At 41.3% G+C, this 23054-nt stretch overlaps 1 protein-coding gene across 1 annotated transcript in view; it reads left to right on the top strand.

Moving 5' to 3' along the window:
* LOC309715809 (junctional adhesion molecule 3B-like) overlaps window positions 1-19489 on the top strand; it is a 50002-nt gene extending 30513 nt beyond the window's left edge. Inside the window, exons 2-9 of the mRNA XM_082549255.1 lie at window positions 11749-11817; window positions 11913-12026; window positions 12111-12263; window positions 12806-13008; window positions 14331-14430; window positions 14555-14684; window positions 14770-14824; window positions 15704-19489. Coding sequence (XP_082405381.1) covers window positions 11749-11817; window positions 11913-12026; window positions 12111-12263; window positions 12806-13008; window positions 14331-14430; window positions 14555-14684; window positions 14770-14824; window positions 15704-15739 — 860 coding nt within the window. The 3' untranslated portion in view covers window positions 15740-19489. The remainder of the gene's footprint in view (window positions 1-11748; window positions 11818-11912; window positions 12027-12110; window positions 12264-12805; window positions 13009-14330; window positions 14431-14554; window positions 14685-14769; window positions 14825-15703) is intronic.
* The last annotated feature ends 3565 nt before the right edge of the window (window positions 19490-23054 follow it).

Genomic DNA, 23054 nt, shown 5'->3' on the forward strand with positions numbered 1-23054 from the left:
GTCAGCTTATATTTTCCTGCAATTTATCAGGAAGGTTAAATCATAGACACACTGGCTAAAAATCCTGTTTTTAATGGGAACAAAAGGGCTGCATAGGAAATGGATAAAGTTAAGTTCCCCCAAGCACCAGACGTCCATGGATGTTGTTTTCTCGGCTTAATGTGGTCAGTCAGTCGTGGCCTTTATTTAGTCCAAAAATAGTCACTGAAAATTGGGCCGTGCTTAATCCATGAGATTTGATCCAATGTAGATGGGTCCAGCAAAAAGTTGCTGAGAAGACAATTTGGTAGACTTCTCAGTAGCCTTGAAAAGTGAAAAGGCGTGTTATCAGATTGTTTAGAGGACATGATGTACGAGGCTTCTTTCTAATCCAGCGAACCATTTTGCACTGATTTGACGTCTTTCGCAGTTCTGCTGGAACATAACTGTCTAAGAAGACCATTTCTGAGACGTCCTATTACACCTAGGTGTTTTTTTAAAAGTTGAAAGTTTTAGATTCGGCATTCGCAAGTTCAATCGAAAACTGTTGAGCTCACAAAGAGCTCTAAAATCTGGAGTGCACATCTCATATTTTGGTGGTATAGTCCCACATAAATGTACGTACCGTGTAACATGTGATGAAAAAGGACTAAGTATTAATATTTTACAGTTCTTAAACAAAGAAGAAGTGCAAAAACAGAAAGACATCCATGTACAGTTCAGCAAGGTGCAGGAGACTGTCAGCATATTTAAGAGAATAAAAAACAGGCAGCACAAAACGGTGTGTTTTAATCTGATCTAACGTGTCTTAAATAGAGGAAGGGGTCTGGGAGGGGTCTCTGCTTGCTTTTGTGTAAAAGTCACTACATGCCTCTGCTCTTAGGGACTTAGAAATGATGAAAAGAGAATGTAAAATGCTGATTTTACAAGGATGATTTTATAAGACTGGAAAAAAGATGTTTTTTTTACCCTTCACTCAAATGTAAGCATTGCTTGGAAGTTTTAAATACTAATTTTGCCAGGTGGGATTCTCTTATGAGAGACTGAAAGGTGAGACCCGAGTCTTCTAAAAGCTATTAAAAGTTGAAAGAGACTTAAAGGATGGTAATGTGAGGATAATGTGAGTCGTCTTAAATGTGTCCATGTTTCCTAAACTGTTCTTGAATCCCTTAATGCGGGCGGCGCATTCATTGCAGTGACTGCCATAGTGGCAAGTGAAAGGCACTGTAAGGTGGAGGAGAAAAAGTTGCTTTTCCTCCACTCTGGCCCAGTCCTGTGAGCCAGTCATACTTAGCTTGAGGTTAAAGTGAGAGCAGGCCAGATGTAGACATTAACACTGACACAAAGTGACAGGTTCCCAGGCATTCAGTGACACCATCGGTTCCTCCCCGTTCCTCACCCCCTCCGTCCTCTCATTGGCTCAGGCCGAGTCTTTGACCCTCCTAGATCAGAGGGCTCACCAACACGAGACCTAGTCGGACTTGTAGACCATGGCTCGCAGCAGCCTCGTATGTAAATGCGGAACAAATTAGTATACAAGTCCTTGTAGGGAAAAGTAAACCATGTTTGTGTGCACCTGGAAAAGATATAATCTCTTTGAACTTTTAGTCAGACAGAATGAGTTTATTCACCAGGGGTCGAATAGTTGGTGGAAATAAAAAGCTTGTCTGAAACATTGCTCTTAGTCCAGGATGAGCAGGCTAGAGGGTGACTTAGTGTAACCGTCAGGATTCCTGGCTTTATTTGATTTAAACGCATCGTTTTAGGAAATAAGGACGACCCTTTTAAGTTAACTTTTTTTTTTTTTTTTTTAATCTATACCCACAAACGTAGATGGATAAGCATGCATCTCCCTCACCTCCGCTTCCTGCTCTTTGCTTTCATCTGTTTGCTCCTGTGCTTATTAAAACTGATTGTGTCCAGACCGCTTAGCATTCTGTACACACTCTTGGCCTGGACACTTTCATCTCTGAACATTATGATTCTGCAGGCTCAGTGCCACTTGGCCACAGTACAAGCCACTGTAACTGGGCTGATTCAAAATACTGGAAAGTCCTTACCTTAAAGGAACAGTTCAGCCTATTTATGTGCTGTCCTGTAAAGGAACTTAGTTTCTTACTGTTCGGATGTCTATATGATAAACGTGAAAATACATTCTAGCTTAGCACAAATAATGAAGAAGAATGATGAGTTCATATGAATGCAATATTGTATTCAGTGTTATTTACTGAGCAGATTCTATTTTATTGTTTAACAGAGCTAAGTTAGTTGTTGGCTGTAGCTTTCACATTTAAATGTGAAATTAAAACTACTTTGAGCAGCTCTCTTGGGATGAAAACATATTTGATTTGTCAGATTTTTCCTTCCTGTCACATTTGTGTCTCTTTCTGGGATCAAACTAAGGAGCTCCTGTTATTGGGCGGTTGTGTAAACCACTATGCTGTGGCGCATCTTAGCTTACCTGCTAGCAGTCTGTTAAATTGGCTTGTGTTTTTTTCACAGAACCCTACCAGAAGCACATCAAATCACCCAAACAACTAGAGCTGGGCGATATGAGATTTTTTCATATCACGATATGTTTTTTTTTTCATTTCAGGCGATAACGATATCTATCACGATATAAGCCAAATAACTATATTTGTAAGATTTAAATGTGTCGTTGCTCACAAGTAAAATGTGAAATAATCAGCAGCTTGTTTTTATTTAAATATTTATTTCCCATAATAAGTTCAACAGGGTAGATGTACTTAAGGAACATGAGACTTTTTCAGATAAATAAAGGCAAATATTGCAAACTACACAAAAGGCAGCCGCTAAAGCGTTTAAGTTTCAAAATAGAACAAACGAAACAGACTAAATTGTCAATTCCACTTAGAAACAAAATATTAATTCTAAAAATAAATCTTAGTTTGTTTTACAGAAGAACAGACAAAACTGACTAACTTTTGTCAATATCAAATAAACTGAGAACTAAAAGGAAATTCTCAATCTCTCCTTGTTGTATAGCTTAGCTTTTCAAACAGTTTTAACAGTTACTTTAGTCTGACAAAAGCTGAATGACGAATTAGCGCTTCCAGTCAGAGACTGAGGCTACGTCCACACGTACACGGGTATTTTTGAAAACGGAGATTTTCCGTTTTCGTTTTAAAAAATAATCCCGTCCACACAATAAAGGCAGAAATGAAGGAAAACGCTGCTATGAACATGCCAAAGCAGCAGGTGGCGCTAGATTCCTAACCGTGCAGAAATGTTGGCCAATCAGAAGTCTAGAAGCCTCGGTGGGCAAAAGTAAACAAAGCTGGGGCATAGAAGCAGAACCGAGTCGTATGTGTGGACGGACAGTAACTGTGTGTATATGTAAGCATTTAAACACTGCAGAGAGTAGAATTAACAGTAACAGTATTGTAGAAATTCATTTCACCGAAACAATAACGTGGCGCAGTGTGACGCATGCACCAGTTTATTGTATTTCCAGACTTGCTTTCGGCACAATTTGCAGTGCACGCTACTCTGTTTTTTGTCAGACTTGAAATAGCCGAAATACCTTCACACTACGGAACTTCTATGGCTCTTCCGTTCGACAATCTCTCCGGCGTTGGAACCATCATCTGTTTTCTCTTCGGTCACGCTCGGTTGATTTTTCTAGTCGGCACACTCATTTCCTCCATTACGCGCTGGCTCCATTACCCGCTGGCTGCTTCCCAAACAAACACACGTGCGGCTTGGCACTTGTGCTGTACGTAACAAGTCACGCAACGTGACGCTGCGGCCGTGATTGGTTCGGCTCTGCGCTACTTAATTTGGATTGGCTGACCTTTTTTTTTTTTTTTTTTTTTTAAGAGGACAAGAGCGGCTAGGTCTATCGCGATAGCTTAATTTCTCTATCGAGTAAAAGTTATATCGCGATACATATCGTTATCGTTCTATCGCCCAGCTCTACAAACAACATTACATAACGTAAAGTTAGTGATCCAGTCTGTCACAGAGTGGATCCACAGAGTGGTCTGAGCTCTGGGGAGGCCAGTCCATGACTGATCACGTTCCACTGTGTGTTCTTCTGTCCATGTATGATTTTACTGGTGGTGTGTTTAGGATCATTTTCAATCAGACACTTCCACATGGTATTATAGATCAAAATCCGATGGTATTTTTTTGTATTCGTAAATCCATTAATTCTCACGAGATCCTCAACACACAGGAGGGAGAGGCTGATGATGGGACATGGGTGCCTCCCAGTCACCATGAACTCGTCTGTATAGCAAAGTATTCTAGAGTGAAACATGAGGCCATCTGTCCAACAGCTAAAGCCTGGCTGAAATTAGGTCACGCAACAGAACAATGGTCCGAACCAAACCAGCTAATCTACAGCAGAATTGCTGTAAATCAGAAGAATCAACATGTTGCAGTGGTCGAATCACAGTCCGAACCGGAACCTGACTGAAATTCTGAGACCATGAGATATAAACATAAACAAATGGTGACAAACCTCAAACAACTGAAGAATGGCGGACCAAAATTCCCACTGAGAGGCTGATAAAGTCATACTGAAAATCCATCCATCCATCCATTCTCTTTCCCTTATGCTTTTCAGGGTCGTGGGGGGGACTGCAGCCTATCCCAGCTGTGCTAGTGCGAGAGGCAGGGTACACCATGGACACGTCATCATAATGAAAATGATTACTTCAAATTATTGCTCCCAAAGGTGTTCAACAAGCTATTGAATTATTGGGTGTACTTAGTTTTACACAGGACTGTATAGCACACATAGACAACTCTGACAGTAATACAGTAGATTAAGTGAATATTGATGTAAATTACAAGCTCGGCAGGAGAAAAACAGGCCGCGTGTCGTATCACATTGTTGTATGTCCTGCTCAGAGGAACAGACATCAGTCAGTGAAAGATTGTTGAAAGAAATAGGTTCTCTCCAGTCGATAGAAACTGGTTTTCCCAAATGATCGAACAATGAGATTACACAGCGATGCAACATTTTAGGAGTTATTCCTCTATAATGTCCACATGTTTTTTCAGAGCTCCCAGCACACATAGACACCGGTGGCTGGGGATAAGGTTTATGTGGCACACCAGCCCCGTTGGATGGCCACAGCTGTGACAATACAACCTGGGGTCATGGTTCGTGCCAGCAGCCCTAAAACCTTTCCCTTGTAAGAAAGTTTCTGAGATCTGTTTAGTCACTTTCACCCACAGCTACCAAAACAGGTGGGATCCTGTCAAGCACTGGTCATCAGTCGGTGGTGGGAGGGAGACGGCGAAAGAAACAGAATCCAGTTACTATGGAAATATCAGCAATATTGCTATGGGAACTGGAGCACCAGAGCATGCTTTGTCTAGGATCGAGCTGTAATCGTCTCTGAGAAAGAAGTTTATGGTAATATGCGATGCTCTTATGAATTAATTTGTCAGGCTTTGTGTCCCAGCTGAAATCATAGACTTTTATCAAATGGAAATTAGCATCTCCTCAGGGCAGAGTATGCACAACATGAGAGAGATTCAGCAATACACTGTTCAGCTTGGTGCTTACTTCCTGTCAGGGCACCAGTGTCTCAGTCCATAGCTTAAAGAGCTATGGACTGAGAAATATTACTGTTTACAGTTTTATAACTCTCATAGAACTACTGGGTACTATATAGAAGTTGTATAACAAATAACAATGTAAAGGTGCAAAATAACACAAATCTGTGACTACAGACTATAGTATGTATTGTGTTTGTTTTACTTTTAGTAGTAAGTTGTCCCTTATGGTGACATCGGTATAACCCAGTCCTCTAAATGTCATGGTGTGGTTTTATGTTTTATTCCTTTCAACACTTTAAAAATGTCACTCTTCCCTGGTTTGACCTGATCCTGCTCGGAGCTTACGTTGAACTTTTATGCACACTGACCACAAATGTGCCGGTCATGTGCCAAAACCAGTAACCCAGTTTGTATGAGAATATAAACTGGGTTACTGGGCGCTTTCTGCAAAGAAATTCCAACAGAAACTCCTTAAAGCGATGCTTCAGTAAAGCCAGAATCAGAACTGTCTTTGCACGGTGTTGATTGTGAAGGGCATGTCTTTATTTGGCTCTCTAATGCTACAGTCACATTAGGCAAAACTAGACCATGTGCAATAACTTGTTGCCAAGGGAGGAGGTCTGTCACGCTCAGTCAGTTAAAGCAACGTTAATGTGTCATAAAACAGAAATAAAACAAGTTGGCAAACATGTACAGCCTGTCTAGAAATAGGAAATCTGCAAAATTCTTCATGTTACAAGTCTGTTGCTCTTTATGCTCACACACAAATTCACATTATACAGAAATTTATGTTAACTACTAAAGTTCAGTCTTCAGCCAGAGCCTCAAAGATGTGAAGCCTCAAAGATGTGAAGCTCTGACTGAGAGAAAAAAAATTGACTAGTTGCAGGACGGCCTTGCTTTTATATTGGAATATAAGTCCTTTACTGCAAAGAGATGCATTGCAGACAACTTAAGCTCATCAGCATAGCCCGACTCAGATTGATTGCAATGTACTGGCAGTCTGTCTTCTTTTAAAAATTAGGAGACTGCAGCTGTTTGCAAAATTTCACCAATCTTCAAGCGTGATCGTTAGGAGGCTTGATACCTCCCACCAGGCGACCTGTGCAGTCACCCTGCAATCAAAGGTGGTCGCCCAGTGGTTGAGTTAATCATTTCAACTACTTGAAATCAGCCACCAAATATGAATAAAAATCAAAACCAGACAACGATCAGTTTTTCTTAGTCAACAGGAGGTTGCGGTCATCTTTTTAATCTAGCGTGACCGAGCCATAAGGAGCATCACTTGGTGCGTGACTTTATTATGATAAAGTAATTTCTGTAATTTTAGAAATTATTTTTAAAAAGTTTATTTGTGCTGATCCAATTCAAGAAAAAAAGTTTCATGACAAAAAAGGGGAAAAAAGGCAAACATGTCTTTGCCGAACATGTAAACAGTGATTTTTAACCAAGATTTGGTTAAAACGTCAAAAGGCCTGCAAATTAAAAGGCAGCGTCGCTGTGAGGGGACACTGTGGGAACAGGAGTTTGGTTCTCGTGTCACTTACATGCTTCATTTCTCCACCACCGCACACTCGTACTCTTCAGTAGTGATGTTGTTGTTTACTTCATTGGTTAGCTTGTTTACCTATGTTTAAATTGGAATCAAGATGCTGAACACCTATTAGCGGTATGTAGGTCATGTTGTTCATGTAACAGTAGCTATGCGACATTTGATGTATGTTCTTTTAACCATTCTGTGCTTCTACACGTGTTTGAATGCACGTGCTCATCCTGCATCTGTGTGGAAAGGCTGTAAAGCTAGTCTTTGGTGTCTTTAAAGCAGAACAGAAAATGTGTGACACTATAGTAATGTTAGTAATGCTTATCATACAGTCTTGGAGAAGTCAGTGGTTGGTGACAGGCTGTGAAAGGAGGAGGAGGGTCCTTCTTTTCTGTTAAAGATTCCATATAACATATAATATTAAAAGCTTCTTGGGTGTCCCATTTGCTTGTAGACAGTCAGAGTTGGCTGAGAGGATCAGTGCAACTCAAGCAGGTGAAGACTTTCCAAACAGCAACTGTTGATAGTATGCAAAACTGGGTGTGCGTACTTTGATGTTTGAGCTTCCAAAGGGTGTGGGAATATTCTCCAAGGGCACGAGGTAGAGATGTTCCACGGGGAATATCACCGGTTGCCTAATTGAATCTTTCTATTTATGATACCGGCCTCATCTCGCCGGATTTACAGAGCAGCGGTACAGGAAACAAGCGCGGCGTCCCAGGGGAAACCACTGAAAGAATGGAGGGGTTTTTTTTTTTTATCAAGGAATAACCAACTCCTCTGTGCCTATTGTATTATTCAGTGATGTAAAACCTGGGGTGGGGTTTATGAGGGCTTTACACCAAGATTATAGAGAAAACCCTGCACCCATCATGGAGGCAGCAAGGAAGATTAAAAGAAAAAAACTTTGATGCAGATTTGCAGATTCCCTGATCTCTCACAGCTGTGTCCAACCAAGAAGCAAAAAAGAAAATAATTGCATATGTAGGTCACTGAGCACCTGCATGGTTTAAAAGCTAAGAATTGACATTACACCCAGCTTACGCCCGGACCCGGTCACGCACTGCTTAGCTATAACACATAGAGTAAGAGTTGCGTCCCATTTTCATGATGATGACCTGAACCTCTAACTAACTAATTATCACTGGCTTTATTGATGCAGGAGAGCAGAAGAAGACCTGAGAGGCTATTCAGGGATTGTAGAAGACAGACAGGATGAGTTTGGCATGATCAGGGAAGGATGTGTCAGACAGGCTGGAGCAGAGATGGGAAACACCGCTCTCATAACATCCAGTCAGCAGTTCCTGATACTTTGCTAGCCAGTCCAGCTGTGGCTCGCTGTTACAGAGCCGGGAAAGATGCAGTCTTTGCTGAAAGGATAGAAAGCAGTTGTTGGACTGTTCGGCTTTTATTTTATTCTGGGGTCAAAACATGTGACGTTCTTGCTGATAGGAAGCAGTTTGGTTGCTCATAGGGGGTCTATCTGTATTATTGGAGGGTCTCTACCCTACGTTATATTAGAGGCCAGCCTGTTTGAGTGGGGGTTTAATATGCATTCTTGGACAGCTGTTTCCACAGAAGACCTCTCAAGCTTTTTATCTCTACGTCAAGCTCACTTAGGAACCTAATCTGCACTAATACTGTCTGAAATAAGGAGGAGGTCAGGGAATGGAGGGGACTTCATTGCCTCTCTCTAACTGTAGATGAAACTGAATGCTGTGTTTAATGGAAAGTCGTAGAACTAAATAACTTAATTTTAATCATTCACAAAGAACTTCTGGTTTTATTACAACACACCATCGTCAGAGATTTTGGACTCTTGCCATTCTCGCATGCTTGGATTCAGTATTAGGTTATGCAGTTTGCAGTGCCGTTGAAATTTAAAACCAGAATTAAGCAGTGGCATTCCATCACGTGTACAAACTTTTGTCAGTAAATATAGTGCATGCATGAATGAAGAAGCTCTGGATTCAGTCATCGTTGCACTGCACATGTAAAGCAAAGATTACCCTTCAGTGATTCTTCATCAAATGAAATAACAAGAGCCGAGCTCAGGTACGAGGAGCTCTCAGTAACTGTGGAGGCTGGGAAGCATTTCTGCTCTGCGCACAGCCTTTTTATGCGCGCAGCGCGGTGGAGTACAAGTTAAAGAGGCGACATGCTTTCACTGGATTACCACATTTCTGTGAAAAAGTGCATACTCTAATTCTGCTCTTGTGCTGCTCTTTGTTGAAGTTCTCAGTCATACTTTCTGGAGCTGTAGGAAACTTTTTTTCATTTGGTGTTGTGAAGACAACTCTGTCCCACTTGGGACCAAACTTTGCCTTCTGTGTTGCTGTGTAACACAAGCAAAAAAATCAAATATGTCTCTGTATTTATTTAATATTTATTACAGTCCAGAGCGCCGTTGTACTGCTGAACATTTTCCTTCAAATAGCTTTGAATGTGAGTCTGCATGCATTTGACATCTTTTCTGCTTTATTTTTCCCTTCCTTTGCCACCAAGAGTTCAGGGTAAGTTGTAAAGCAGCGCCCTGAAGCTGAATTTAAAGTCTTGCTGTTGACCTTCTTAGCAGTTCAAATATGTGAGTGAAGGAGTATTTGAAACAGTGTTTTCTAATTAAAGAACCGTCTGTTATCATCCTGGTTTTTGTGTAAAATTTCATATGATGAGCGTAGCCTGGCTATGCAAAATTAGTAGCCTATAACGGTACTCGATGCTAAAATAGCCATATTTAGTCTCAGTGTGAGCCTGGTGCACAAAACGGGACTCCTAGAATTAAGCTTATTGTCACACATGGGTGCAACCGTTTCTTTGACAAGGTTTTATAACAGTCAGCAGCTAAAAACAAGCTGTCGTCTTGTTATGATCTCCGGGAAGACTGTGGGCTAATCAGCTTATCCTGTCTGCTTTAGCAGGTGACCCTACACACTGCTGTGCATCCAGATGACAGCTGGTGGAGGTCACGTTATCCCTGTTTGAGCAGGTTTCTTTGATTGAGAGGCCCAACACCCTTTCAACCACTAATTAGTAACTGACTGCACCAACTGTAAATATTTTCTGCAACTTTTAGGTGTGGGTTTAAAAATACTTTAAACAGGGGATTGGGTGGAGAGACTGGGGAAAGGTTTTAAAGAATAGCAGGAGCTGCATTTGGCTTCCTCGCCGTGCTGTAATAGACAAGCAGTAAGTCTAAATATTGTTATCTTGATTTCAAGATAACAGAAGTCGTGCGTGACGGCTCAAATTTGTGTAGAAAAACATGTTAGTGCAGTCATTTTTAGTTTTCCACAAGTTTTTAACAGATTTGTAAAATATTTGTTTTTTGTGAAAAGTGGTCTAATAAAGTTGTAACGTTGCACCTTTCAATGTACGTTTGCACACACTTTCTACTACTACTTAGCCAATCACACACACATTTTTACAGTACTTTGATCTATACCCAAGCACTTTTATATAACGATCAATCCACCGCCCGTCCGACTAGTAGATGACCCACTCTATGAGCTGAGCCACATCCTCCATAAAGATGAGGATTTCAAACCTAGCAACACTGTGCATCATACCTTGGAACTGTTTTGTGCCGGTGAAACTTGGTGACAGCTGGGACTTCCAGCTGTACAGTAATCCCAAAACTGCTTTTGGAATGGATACCATTAAGTTCCCAGAATGCCTGGACTACACTTAAAAGCCAGGTCCGTACCAGAAAACCAACCAATTTAAATGAGTGCTACCAATTCTGCCGAAGAAGAGTGACCAAATATCCAGCTAGAATTAGGCCAGAAAAAAGCTACAACATACTGAGGGACATTTAACAAAATATTAGTAGGGATGTAGGCCTATATTTGAGCCTCTGTTTAAGTATACTTTGGCCATTCTGTATATTTGAGAAAATCCAAAATAAATTCAAACCTGTGCAACCAAATCTTATTTTTTAAAGCCATTAAAGCTGTATAATCATTCCATCCTGGAAGAAAACAGAACAATTCAAAGAAATCATTAAAAGCCCAAATTACCAGGATATTCATGCCTATGAGAGTATATAACCACAACTGTATGTCTGGACTCTATGTAGCCTGTTTACTGTGAGCCAGAGTACTAGATATGATTGCAGCGTCTCGATAGTGTTTGTTCAATAAACAAATTTAGTAAAAATAGATTATTGGTGACTCTGCATCCATGAGCCAGGCCATCATTTTATCTCCCTGCAAGTGTTGATGAGCAGGCTGGTAAGTTAACTTTGACATGGAAATGACTTTGTGTGAATTAATTTGCTGACCAAAGGCTGTCGAGATGATTCATCCATGGCCCATTGTTTGCACTTTTAGTCCAACACTGGCAGCATCAGGCTCAGAGAGAGAGGAAGGGGAAGGTAGAAGCAAGGATAGAGGGAGAGAGTAGGGCTCAGCAAGCTGTTGACCTACTGGTTTGGTGAGGTTTCCCTGAAAAGGGCACATGCCTCCCCGCACTGTGCATAGAAACAGCACACACACACCCACACACAGTGGTTTAACCAATACAGCTAAAAAGGGAAGATATTAACAGAACGAGGGAACTTAAATTGACATTTAAGTTCCCTTTTATTGTGTCAGTGAAATTTAAGATGAGTGTTAAAAACAAGCCCAGCATCAGCTGGTATTGTATCATGACAGTCTGGAGAGTTATGTTGCCTTCTTCATCTTGCTTTGCAGGCTACCTGAGCGTGTTGGCAGTCGTGCTGAAGACAAATAATGCCTCACCGTGGACAAATGAGTTTGACAGTAAGAGCTCGAGACTGACGACCCTCAAAAAAAATACAAACCAGTCATTGATCTTGAATTAATGTCCTCGTATCACTTCCCGTTTCTGCTTACAGAAGTTGAGCTATCATGTGTGATTGAGTCTATTTCCACAATCAATCCCAGAATTGAATGGAAGAAGATAACAAGCGGGGGGCCAAGCTATGTCTACTTTGACAAGAAGATCTATGGTAATACATGAAGTAGTCTGTAAATAGTTTCTATATGTTACATATTTTTAAATATTCACCTTTGCTGTGTTTTTATTCTGGCAGGTGACCTTGAGAACAGAGCAGTGATCAGAGAACCTGCCACGTTACTGATAACCAACGCCACGAGATCAGACACAGCCAAGTATCGATGTGAGGTCACTGCTGCAGATGACCAAAAGGCCTTTGATGAGATTCTGATTGACCTGGTTGTAAGAGGTACTTTAACCTGCCTGCGCCACTGATCACGCTCTCTCTTACTGATAACTGCCAGAAAATGCTTCTAAACACAGAAAGCAAGTCATCATTGCGCCCTCAAAAGGACAGACCTCGCTCAACGATTCGCACGTCGGATGCTGTAAGATGAAACCGTGTTGTAGGTTGCACCAACCCTTTGGCATACATGTGAGGATGCGTTGTGACCAGACCTGCCCAGCTGCAAAGGCGTGTTCTAGGTTATAAAAGGAAACCTCTGAAACTGCATCTGCTCGGAATTGCAGTGCTAAAGAAAGCAAGCGCCGCGTGTTTTGGTGGCGTTTTCTGGCATGGAGCGAAAATCACGTTCCCGTCCACTCCCTGTCAATCCTGGCAGTCCAGTCAAACATCAGGGTCAGGGTGACATTAACCTTCAGAGTCATAAAGCCAGCAGCGTCGTGTCGATTGTGTTGGTTTATTTCTCCCCGTTGTTTACAGAGCAGAAAAGCCCATCTGTGCAAACACTCGCTACAGCGACAGTCATCGTATGTTCTGTTTCCCCACAGTGAAGCCAGTTGTGCCAAAGTGCAGCGTCCCGAAATCGGTGCCTTTGGGGAAGTCGGCTGAGCTGAGCTGTGTGGAGGAGGAGGGCTTCCCCAAGTCTCGGTACCAGTGGTTCAAGAACATGGAGGAGATCCCCGATGACCCAAAGACCAGTGTCAAGTTCTTCAACTCCTCATACACGCTCAGTACAGAAACAGGAACTCTGGTTAGTACTCGTGTGTGCGTGTGCTCGGACAAGGGCAGATATGAGCGCCAAGGGCGGGGCAGCAGGGACGGTGGCCTGACGCCGAGGGGTGGAGGCAGATATTTTGGGGAGACAGTTGATGGCGTGAGAGGGCTTGAGCCATGAGGGGAATCTGCTGTCCTCGTTTGCACATTCCTCTATTCTCTCTTGCTTTACAGCACAGCGAAGATGTGACACACGCTCACCGTTTGTCTTTAAGTGAACGTACTGGACGACAGTGCTGTAAACTAAGGAGGTTTAAGGAATGTTTTTTTCTACTGTTCTTATCTCGTTATTTTTAGAGTGCTCCCTGTAAACACAGTAATCACTCCTTTGCTATTTCCACATGGGAGAGGAATGGCAGCCAACTGATGCAGAGATTGGAACTGGTGAAATAGTTCAGAAGGGGAGTGTCAGCTTTATTCTCTTTAAAAAGCTGGAACTGAAACTCTTTGTAATGCTCTACTAATATTTACAGGTTAAAATACCTTAATCTCTTAAACAGTTGTATTTAAATTCAGTCCAAGTTTGATTTTTAATGTTTGGATCACGTCATCGTGATCATTTCCTGCACTCTCGATGTATTTAGACACCTAATCCACCTGCAATGTTAACACCTGTACTTTGACGTTCAGGCTTTTTTAACACTTGGAAAATGGGTGACGGTAACTGTTTGAAGATGACAATTTGTCTGAGAATTATTCTTAGCGTTATAAGTGTGTGTGAGAGGTGGGCACAAACTCAACAGATGCTTTTATTTTACTTTACGCTTCACTTTGAAATCACTGATATCAGTGTGTTTACATTTATTTGATCATTTTAATGTGTAATGTTTAGAATAACTTGAGGGGCATGAATGTCCGTGCAGTTACCACACACTGATGATCCAAAAGACGCCCAGTCATTTTTAAATGTAAAGTTTCACTTGTATGACCAGGGTGAATATTATATATATATATATATATATATATATATGTGTAAGATGTAGCTTTAACTCCGTCCTTCGCTGAATCCAAAGTGCGCAGCAGACAGCAGTCTGTTTAATTTTCCTATCTTGCATCTCTTCACATGCTCATGGCACTGTCTCTGTATTTGCACAATGCAAATCTCTACCTGTCTGTCCCCTCTGCTCACAGTAACGGTCACTACAGTTGTTTCCCTCTGTAACAGCTGCCTGTGCGTAGTTCCACTCACCTATATTTATCTATTATATTAATTAGAATAAAACATCTGCATAAAAAAAGACTATGAGCTTCACTTAGGGAGTTTGCATTAAGCAGAGGTTTGTCTTTTGTCTCACACAGAAGTTCATTTCAGTCAGGAAAGAAGACGCAGGCGAGTACTATTGTCGAGCGAAGAATGATGCAGGGCACACTCAGTGTGCACCCCAGAAGATGGAAGTGTGTAAGTATGCATGTTTCCTTTGGAAATAAATCTGTTGTGTTTATTGAATGCAGATAGTACTAGATTTGTTGAAAGGAATCCAAACGTCAGTGTTTAAGTTTTTACTCGCATTTGAACTCCACAGATGATATTGACATAGTGGGGATCATCCTGGGAGTGCTGGTGGTGGTCGTTGTGCTCTTATGTATAACGGTGGGCATCTGCTGTGCTTACAAACAAGGCTACTTCTCCAGCCAACAGCAGACGGGGAACAAGTAAGATTCCAGACTACTAATGTAACTGTAACCAGCACCACTTCCACATGTCGCCCAAAAACCGGATGTGCTTTGTGTGTTTTAGTTACAAAGTTCCAGCTAAAGGAGATGGAGTGGACTACGTCAGGACGGAGGATGAGGTTAGTAGATAGTCTGGCTGTGTGGCCATTTGTACTTTTAGGCATTTTGTTGCTAAACGTCAATTGCAAATAAAGTGAAAATGCAGTCTGCTATACTGCTCCAGTTAGGTGCTAATATTTATGATTGAATGATTCATGTATCAATAAAAGTGATCAGGTACAAAGACCGGACAGAAAGTGAGTAAAAAAGTGTCCAAAGACAAACTTTGTTTCTGTCACTAATTCATTATGAAAACAGAATTCAATTAAATTCAAAGATTGGAGAAAAGAAATGAAAGTATTACTACTTGGTTGCTTTCTCAAAGCTTTCATTTGAAGGACTCGCCTGTAACTGTAACTACAGTGTGCTGCATGCTGACAGCAGTGATTACGCTGCTGTATTTAGTCTCCAGGTCTGCACAGGTCTGAAAGCAACAGCTACCCAAATACTTAGCATCGTGTTGCTGCCTGTAACAGAGAAAACAGGGCCTCTCTGCCCCTCATCATATTACTTTTTGAAGAACCTTTGAAAAGTTAAATTCAGATTCTGTGTGAGGTATCGGCTCAGCAACACTGAACACGGGAGTCTGCTGGGAACAATGAGAGCCATCATTTCACGGCAGGCAGTGCTGATGTCGTAGTCGACTAAAAGAGTTTGTTTTCCGACACCTGTCTCACTTAAATTCCCCTCAGCTGGCAGAATGTTGTTTTTCTATTATGCAGCACTAGAAAGGTCCAAAAAATCTCAACTGTTAAGCGAACTTGCAGAAAGCCTGGACATTACGATTTGTGCCAAATAGACAAGCAAACACACTGAGAGGAGAAGCGTGGAAAGAATGGCGCTCTGGCGCCGTGTGATAATGTAATAACGATGAGTTGTTTCCTGCGTGTTGTCTGCAGGGGGATTTCCGACACAAGTCATCGTTTGTGATCTGAAAAAGACGACGGGGGCTGTTGTGCTGAGTGAAAGCTGTGACACACGGGTCTGCCCTCCACACTGTCCGACCACGGAGCTGCCGCAGTTCGTGCACCGAGCTCTCAGCATGCCTGAAATCCAATTACACAAGCTTGCCAAATGTGGTGGGATTTCATATGACAATAATGTGTAAAAAAAAAAAAAATAGTATGCGCATAGGGACTGAGATTCATTTAACTTTATTATCTTCAACCGAGTTCTTTTGCTAAATTCTGGCGTTCTTCAGTTACAGTGATTGCATGGTTTTAAACTCTAAAGCAGGCGGCGAGCAGGAGTCACGTGTTTGTTGTGTCCAGTAGAACAGTCAGTCTATCATGACAGCTCTGTCTGCTGGCAGCATTCAGTTTCAAACCTTTTGTCATTTCTATAACATTTCTTTTCTACTGTTAAAATTTGTCAGACTATTTTTGATGGAATATATTTTAAAATGCCTATATATAAAGGTTTACTTTTTTAAGTATTTGTAAATGACTAACATGTTTTGGGGTTTTTTTGTTTTTGGGGGTGGGATTAAAAGAGATGATGTAACACAAACCCCTTTGCATAAAGTTGTAAGCATTTACACCTTTGCAGATGAAAGAAACAAGTGAAAATTGGCTCGTAGTAGCATATCGGCGGTCTTACATATTGAATTTGTCGGCTGGGATTGTCCAGCTTGTGTCATGACAGACTTCCATGTTGATGTTTGTAGATAGTCTTAGTAAGATGCTTTGAAGAGTGCCAGTCAAATGCTGTGAAACACTGTACACGATCAGTGCTGCGTTTTCTTGATTTTAAGTGTCCTTCTCTGCTCGCTGTTAATCTTGTATATATTGAAGTTGCTGTCGAGTTTAGCTGTCATACATGTGTAGATTTCTTCACTATATTAATCATAGTAATATTAATACAGGGTTTGTATGTTAACCTTCCAGACCCCGAAAGAAGATAGACAAGAATGATTGTGGACTGTTGACAAAGTAAATGGTATTTAAAATAGTTTCTGCTGATAATCAAGACAAAGCTGTTAGCGGGTTATTTAAACTACTAAATCTTCAGCTGGTACTGAAAGTCCCAACAACATGAGGTAGACCACATGCTGGAACAGCGTTTTTTACAGAGTTAACTTCTACACATGGCACAGCTGCTTTGTGTTCCAGCTGTGTGACACAGCCACCGGAGCCAGTGGCTTACTCACAACTGTGTGTTTGATTTCACCAGATGTGCAAAAGCACATTTTAGAAGAGTCCCAGGAGCAACTCTGCGCTTATCAGTCACTCAGCATGGTGATTTAGTATTCAGAATAAAAGACCCTGTTCAGGCTCAAAGCTCTGCGTCTCAGACCTTTCAGCAAGATTTGAAGCCGGGTGGAGAACAGAGCGAAACACATGACACGACGACAGACCTGCATCTGGTTTATTCCTGGGTTTAGCGACTGGATGTTTTAATTGGAGAGAAAAATAAATCTTTCAGGTTTCAGTTGAAGCCTTTTGGTTTTCTGAGCAAAGCTGATGGTGAACAGAACTGAGCTGACAGCAGTGTTACAGTGAGATTCGGCTGTCGGGGGTCTGGAGGGTTAACGCTTGTACTAATTGTAAATAGCTATTTGGTGTTTTTTGTTTGTTTTGTTTTTTCTCTTTCGCAAGATCATGTAAAGTGAAAAAATGTTTTCAAAACTCCCGTTTGAGGCGATATGAAACTCTTTCCATTTGTAGGACTGAAAGAAGGGTAGCATTTTATCAGATCATTCAGAACACGTGAGCAAGAGCTTCTTGAGGCAGTTTTTTAAAAGCATTGAGAACAAACAGTTCTCTCCCTCAGTGTTCGCTCTCTAACCAGACTTTTAAAGGCTGTAACCTTCATGCAGATAAGAAGAATCTCTTGTTCAGCTGTGCTCGAGGTTTTCAACAGAGGAAATGCGGTCAAATGTTAACCAATTATCAGTCGTGGTAGAGACGATCTGCCGGTCATTTGCACATCAACACTGAATCTAACGTGTTCCACTGTGGAAGTGTACTATTAGCCCAAATAAGGTCACAAATGAGTCCTGCTGCAGTTGCACAGTGTGGTGAGAATCAGACATTTCACCTCGTCATTTGTGCATAGTTCATTCCTCTTAAGTGCCTTCAGGCTTCAGACTAGTGCGGTTTCACGTGCACGGTCCCACCTCTAGCTTCTGCCGTGCAGTCACGGCTTCGTGATTTTCCTTTTCTTTAACCACAAGCGCGGCGTTTGAGAGGAATGATGACACCAAAAGTCTCCACTCCCCTACATATCTGCAAATTTGTAAATGGCTTTTTACATAGATTTGGAGCTGTAGATGCGTTGAAGTGAAAAATAATAGTGCCTCTATATTGTGGGAATTATTTTTAGTAAAGACATGTAGCACTATTAGAAAAAAACAGATTGAAACCCACAGCAGGGCGGTTTCTGTGAGCTCTGGTTTATAATGTCTTTATCCAGGTTTTCTAACACTGATTGGTATTTCAAAATAAAATCCCTAAAGAAAATTTGAAAGACCAATTTAGTCAGTACTGACTTTTTTCTTTTTGTTTTGTGTATGTTATTTATTCTTCTCTGTGCTGGCGGGGAAATGTTTCAGGTCTTCACAACACTGTTTAAACCAGGGGTGTCATACTCAGGGTCATAACACCGGCCCGCTGGACATCTTTCACACGTTTCGGACTTTTAAATGTATTTTCATAAATTTTGCAGCTTGTCCTAAGGGTGAAGACCTCTCCCACAGTCTTTCATACTGCATCAAAGTAATAAATAAATAATGAAATGACAGAAAAGTTACTGCTTTTTTTCCACTATCTAAAGTACAAAAGCCTGTATCCATGGTAAAGTAAGTAAAACTGGACATTTTTTTGTGAATTAACAAAAACTTGCTCTTCTCCAGGACAGTCTGGTCAATGAGCAACCAGAACTTTTTCTGTCATTTTACACATTTGCTTTTTTACAATTTAAGCCCAAAGAGTCATGCTAGCATGTGTTTTTATTATACAGAGCAGCATTTCTTTATCATGTAGTAAAACTGAGACGTGCTGGTGAAATTGCACTTCTTTTTTGTATACTGAGATATTGCAGGGATTAAATGTGCAGCTACACTTATTTACATTTACAGAAAGGGAATTTTTACTAGTCTGGTCCACTTAAGACCAAAGTGTGACCCCTGATTTAAAATGAGTCCGACATCCCGGGTTTAAACATTTACCCTGTACAAAAACGAGGGGGCACAGTTGGTGTCAGGAAACACCAACCTTGTGTAGCGTTAAGAACGGCACCAATCTACAAGAAAGGAAGATGAAATTAAGAGCTGACCCATTCAATGATAAAGGAGCTGGGACTCTGCAAAATGTAAGTGAAGTTTATAATCCAGAGTTCATGGACAGTTAAGCTCACAAACAGCAAAGAAGTCTTGTATCGCATCTTTACACAGGTCTGCACTGACTCGACAGGGAGTCCTGAGCGAGTGTGTCTGCAGGCTGTTTCCAGGCAGTGATGGTGGAGGTTATACTGGCAGGTTCACTCTGTGCTGTCTTTCAGTTTAAGGATGGCTGCGTTCCAGTGATCCAGCTCTGCTGGAAGACTGATATACAGCGTACCTGATCCTCTGATCCAAATGTACACGCAGCAGAATGTCTTTTTGGGGCCTGCTTGGGTTATTTTTTGTTCATTTTAGAACCACTCTATTTGTGATAATAAATAAAACTCACTTCTAATATCACAAAGGTGTTTTGTGTCTTTTCTATTTATGGTGTGAGTGTAGTGAGGATTCTAGATCTGCACTGCCAGTCTTGTCATTTCACTGCTTGTTCCAATCCTCCTGGCCTATTCCACAGTCCCCCCACTGTTCACAGAAATCCTATTGGTCCATCCAATATCCCACCGACTGCTCTTTGTTGATCTAAAGCCATAATCTATTAGTGGGAGTTAAGCCATTTCCACTTTCCACACTGCAAAAAGCCTTCTTGTTCCTTTCTGGTGACTGTGCCAACTGGCAGCAGGTTCCTGGATAAAGAGCACTAAAATCAATGAGCCCAGAGAGGATAATATATCATCCTTTGCATCACAGCTACTGAACACTTTTATTTATTTCACAGTAAAATCAATCAGTGCTGGCTTTATCGTCAGGCAGAAGGATGAAAAAATACCTACTTTTAAGAAGGCAGCAAGCCCTGTGTTCAAATTGTGATTAAATGTAGCACACTCAGTTCATTCACTGAACAAAGCACACAACGCTGCTCTGAAAGTCATGCAGCATGTGAGTCAGTGTTACTCCTCTAACAGTTAATAGGATGAAACACATCTGTGGTTAGTTGTACTGGTAACTCTACTGTAATAGTCAACATCCAGCAAATTATGGTGTTAAGTTAGTCTTTCAAAATTCTTAGCAAACACGCAGAGATCTTACTTGGGTCAAATGATGAACGAGGACCACTGAAGCAAATTACAATTGAAGTATTACAAGAAGTACCATGAACCCACAGTGGAAGAAGTGCACGAGGCCGAGGAAATAATTATGAAGGAAAAATCTTTAGTTTTGTTGTGTGTGTGTGTGTGTGTGTGTGTGTGAGTGAGTGAGTGAGTGAGTGAGTGATACATTTTAAATATTTAGATAAACCTGAACTCACTAAAACTTGTGAACCTTAAAGTTTGTTCTTAATGTTCTTTGTTAAGACTAAGAAGAACAGCTATAGGTGGCATTTGCTGTGTGCAGCATCAAACTGATGTAAGTGTGTTACTATTAACTGAGAATGGGTTAAGATATTAAAACACTGTTTGTGTGTCCCACATGGTTCTTCCATTAAAAATACAGCTCACAGATAAATGTAGCCATTCTGGTCAGCACGGTGAAACAAAGACAGGTAACTACTAATCATTTCTGACACTTTCACACTAAAACTAATTTAAAAAAAAAAACCCTGAAGTGTCTGGTTTCCTCTGTTTGCCGTCTGTGTGCAGGACACAGTCCACAAAACTCTACTCAACACGTTCCACAAACATGGCTGCTTACAGTTTTATTGTCAGTGGAACAGCAGTTTGATTACATTTCGGGGGTTCATTTATACCAGCAGGAAGATCTGTTCTCAGAACCAGCAGGCTGACCTTTACAGTGTTAAAGGAAAACAGCAACATTTGCCACGGTGTGATTACAACCCAAACAAGTGAGGAGTTCAGAAACACACACACACAGGTTTATGCCTGTTTCGCTTTCTTGTATAATTTGTTCACTTGCATCTTAAATATTTTACAATATTATTCGAGGCGGGCCTCGCTCTCACAGTTGGACTCGATCGCTGGGCTCGGAATAGAAGTTTACCAGCTTTTTTCAACACAGCGAGGTCACAGGTATTCAGACAATGAGACAAACAAAAGGGAAGTCCGCTGAATCTCTCTCATGGGAATCTTGCCACACTGGTCTCTCGGCCACTCTTCGACACAGGCCTTCTGCACAGAGAAGAGGTTGAGTTGCAGAACAGCAGAAGGCAAACTTGAACACTGGGCCAGTACGAGGAGCTGAACCACACTACCAGAGCTAGTGCAATCTGGTGTCAACTGGAGGATTTCTTCAGCCTTAAATAGCAGAGGTGATGAATGACTGCCAGCAGATGTGAAGACTCAACCACCTCCAGGTGCACAAGCCCAGAGGGCGGGGACCCAGTAGGAGTCTTTGGATTCCTGGGCAACAATGGTGATGCCGTTTAGCGTTCACACATTCACATTCATATGTTACCGCCGTTTCCACGCCACATCTTTCTCACACCTTGACCACATATTCAGTTTGCAATGACCACTTTTATTAGGAAAGAGGACTTCTGGCAACCATTCCACAGTTTGAATACGCTGACAGTCAGAGAGTTCATCATAGATTTGAATGCAAATTTAATGCAAGAGCAAATGATTGAAAGAATTACTGACCACAAAAATCTAACAATTTCCAATGCAAGGGGAAAAATGAATAAATAATGAGGGATCCCTTCCTGTGGCCCTATAGTGTGTGGATCCATAACTGCTGTGGAGGAGCCAACATCAACTTAATTTTTACACCTTTATTTGTTATATGATGTTTTATTAAAATAAATGTCAGCTACAGCACAGGTGTTCCTCTGCCCACAGCAGATGCTTTGCCCCTAAACTGGTTAATCTGCCCAGTCTTCACCTCATTTCTCTCTAATATCTTCAAACATTCTGCATTTTCAGGGACTTTTCAGAGGACAGGGCTGCATTCAGTGTATGCAGAGCAGACACCACAGTGAGGGGAAAAAATGATACTTGACAGAGGGAAGTTGGCCATTTAGAAAATATCACAGTAGGATGTGACAGAAGGACACACTGGCAAGATGTGTCCATGTCCAAGCAGGGTCTACAGCTGCACCTCACACTCCCATCGTCACAGAAATAATTGGTTTGAGTCGCACCATGACAGCTAGGAGGCATCAGCTTGTTAAAAGTTTTTAGTCATTTGTCCAAAAAGGAGTTGCACAATTCATGTGATGCTGTTGCAGGACAATTTTAGAAGAAAAATGCTGTCAAAAATGAGTCATTGTTTTAAAAGAACATTTCTATCTCTCAGCCTTAAGGGGGCTGTTTGACTATTTTCATGTTGGATTCTAAAGCTATTCACAAAAAGAGGATCATTTTAATCTGTCTTTGTAAGCCACCAGAACTAATTAGGCAGTTAGCCTCATAATGAGATAAAGCAACACACACACACACACACACACACACACACACACACACAAAATTTAATAACTGTTCCCACTCACTTCATATCTGAAACACTGCTGTGACTGATGTGTGTGAAGCATGTGGTTCATGTTACCAAAACTACAGGTTGCATAAAACAGCAACACTATGCTGGCTTTTAAAGGTTTTAGAGGATTTCCCACCAAGAGTTCAAATCTGAGAGTGAAAAAGACATGACGTGCCTGCAATGAGGGTGAGGATTTATTTTTCACATGAATAGTTTTTTTTTAAATGCTAAATAATGGCACAAAACATCAGGAGCTCAATTGCAAAAACCTGAGAATTTAGGAGGGCTCTCAGGTTTATCTGTCCTGCTGTGGTTAAACCTTGCCCTCTAGCAGTGCCATTAGAGAACCGGGTCCAGGGAAATCCTGGAGCCAGTTTTCCCTTTTCCCCACTCATTGGAGAGACCGAGTGAACGACAAAATTTAAACAGACTGCAAAAGATTTGTGTTTGTGGATTTATTGTTACTGCAGTCATTCCAGACACCACAATGAGCTTAGTTTGCATAAGGATGTTACAAATTGTGCACTCCTGACCTCTAG

This window comes from Aulonocara stuartgranti (genome assembly GCF_965226115.1).
Source record: "Aulonocara stuartgranti genome assembly, chromosome: 10".
In the NCBI taxonomy this organism is placed as follows: Eukaryota; Metazoa; Chordata; class Actinopteri; order Cichliformes; family Cichlidae; genus Aulonocara; species Aulonocara stuartgranti.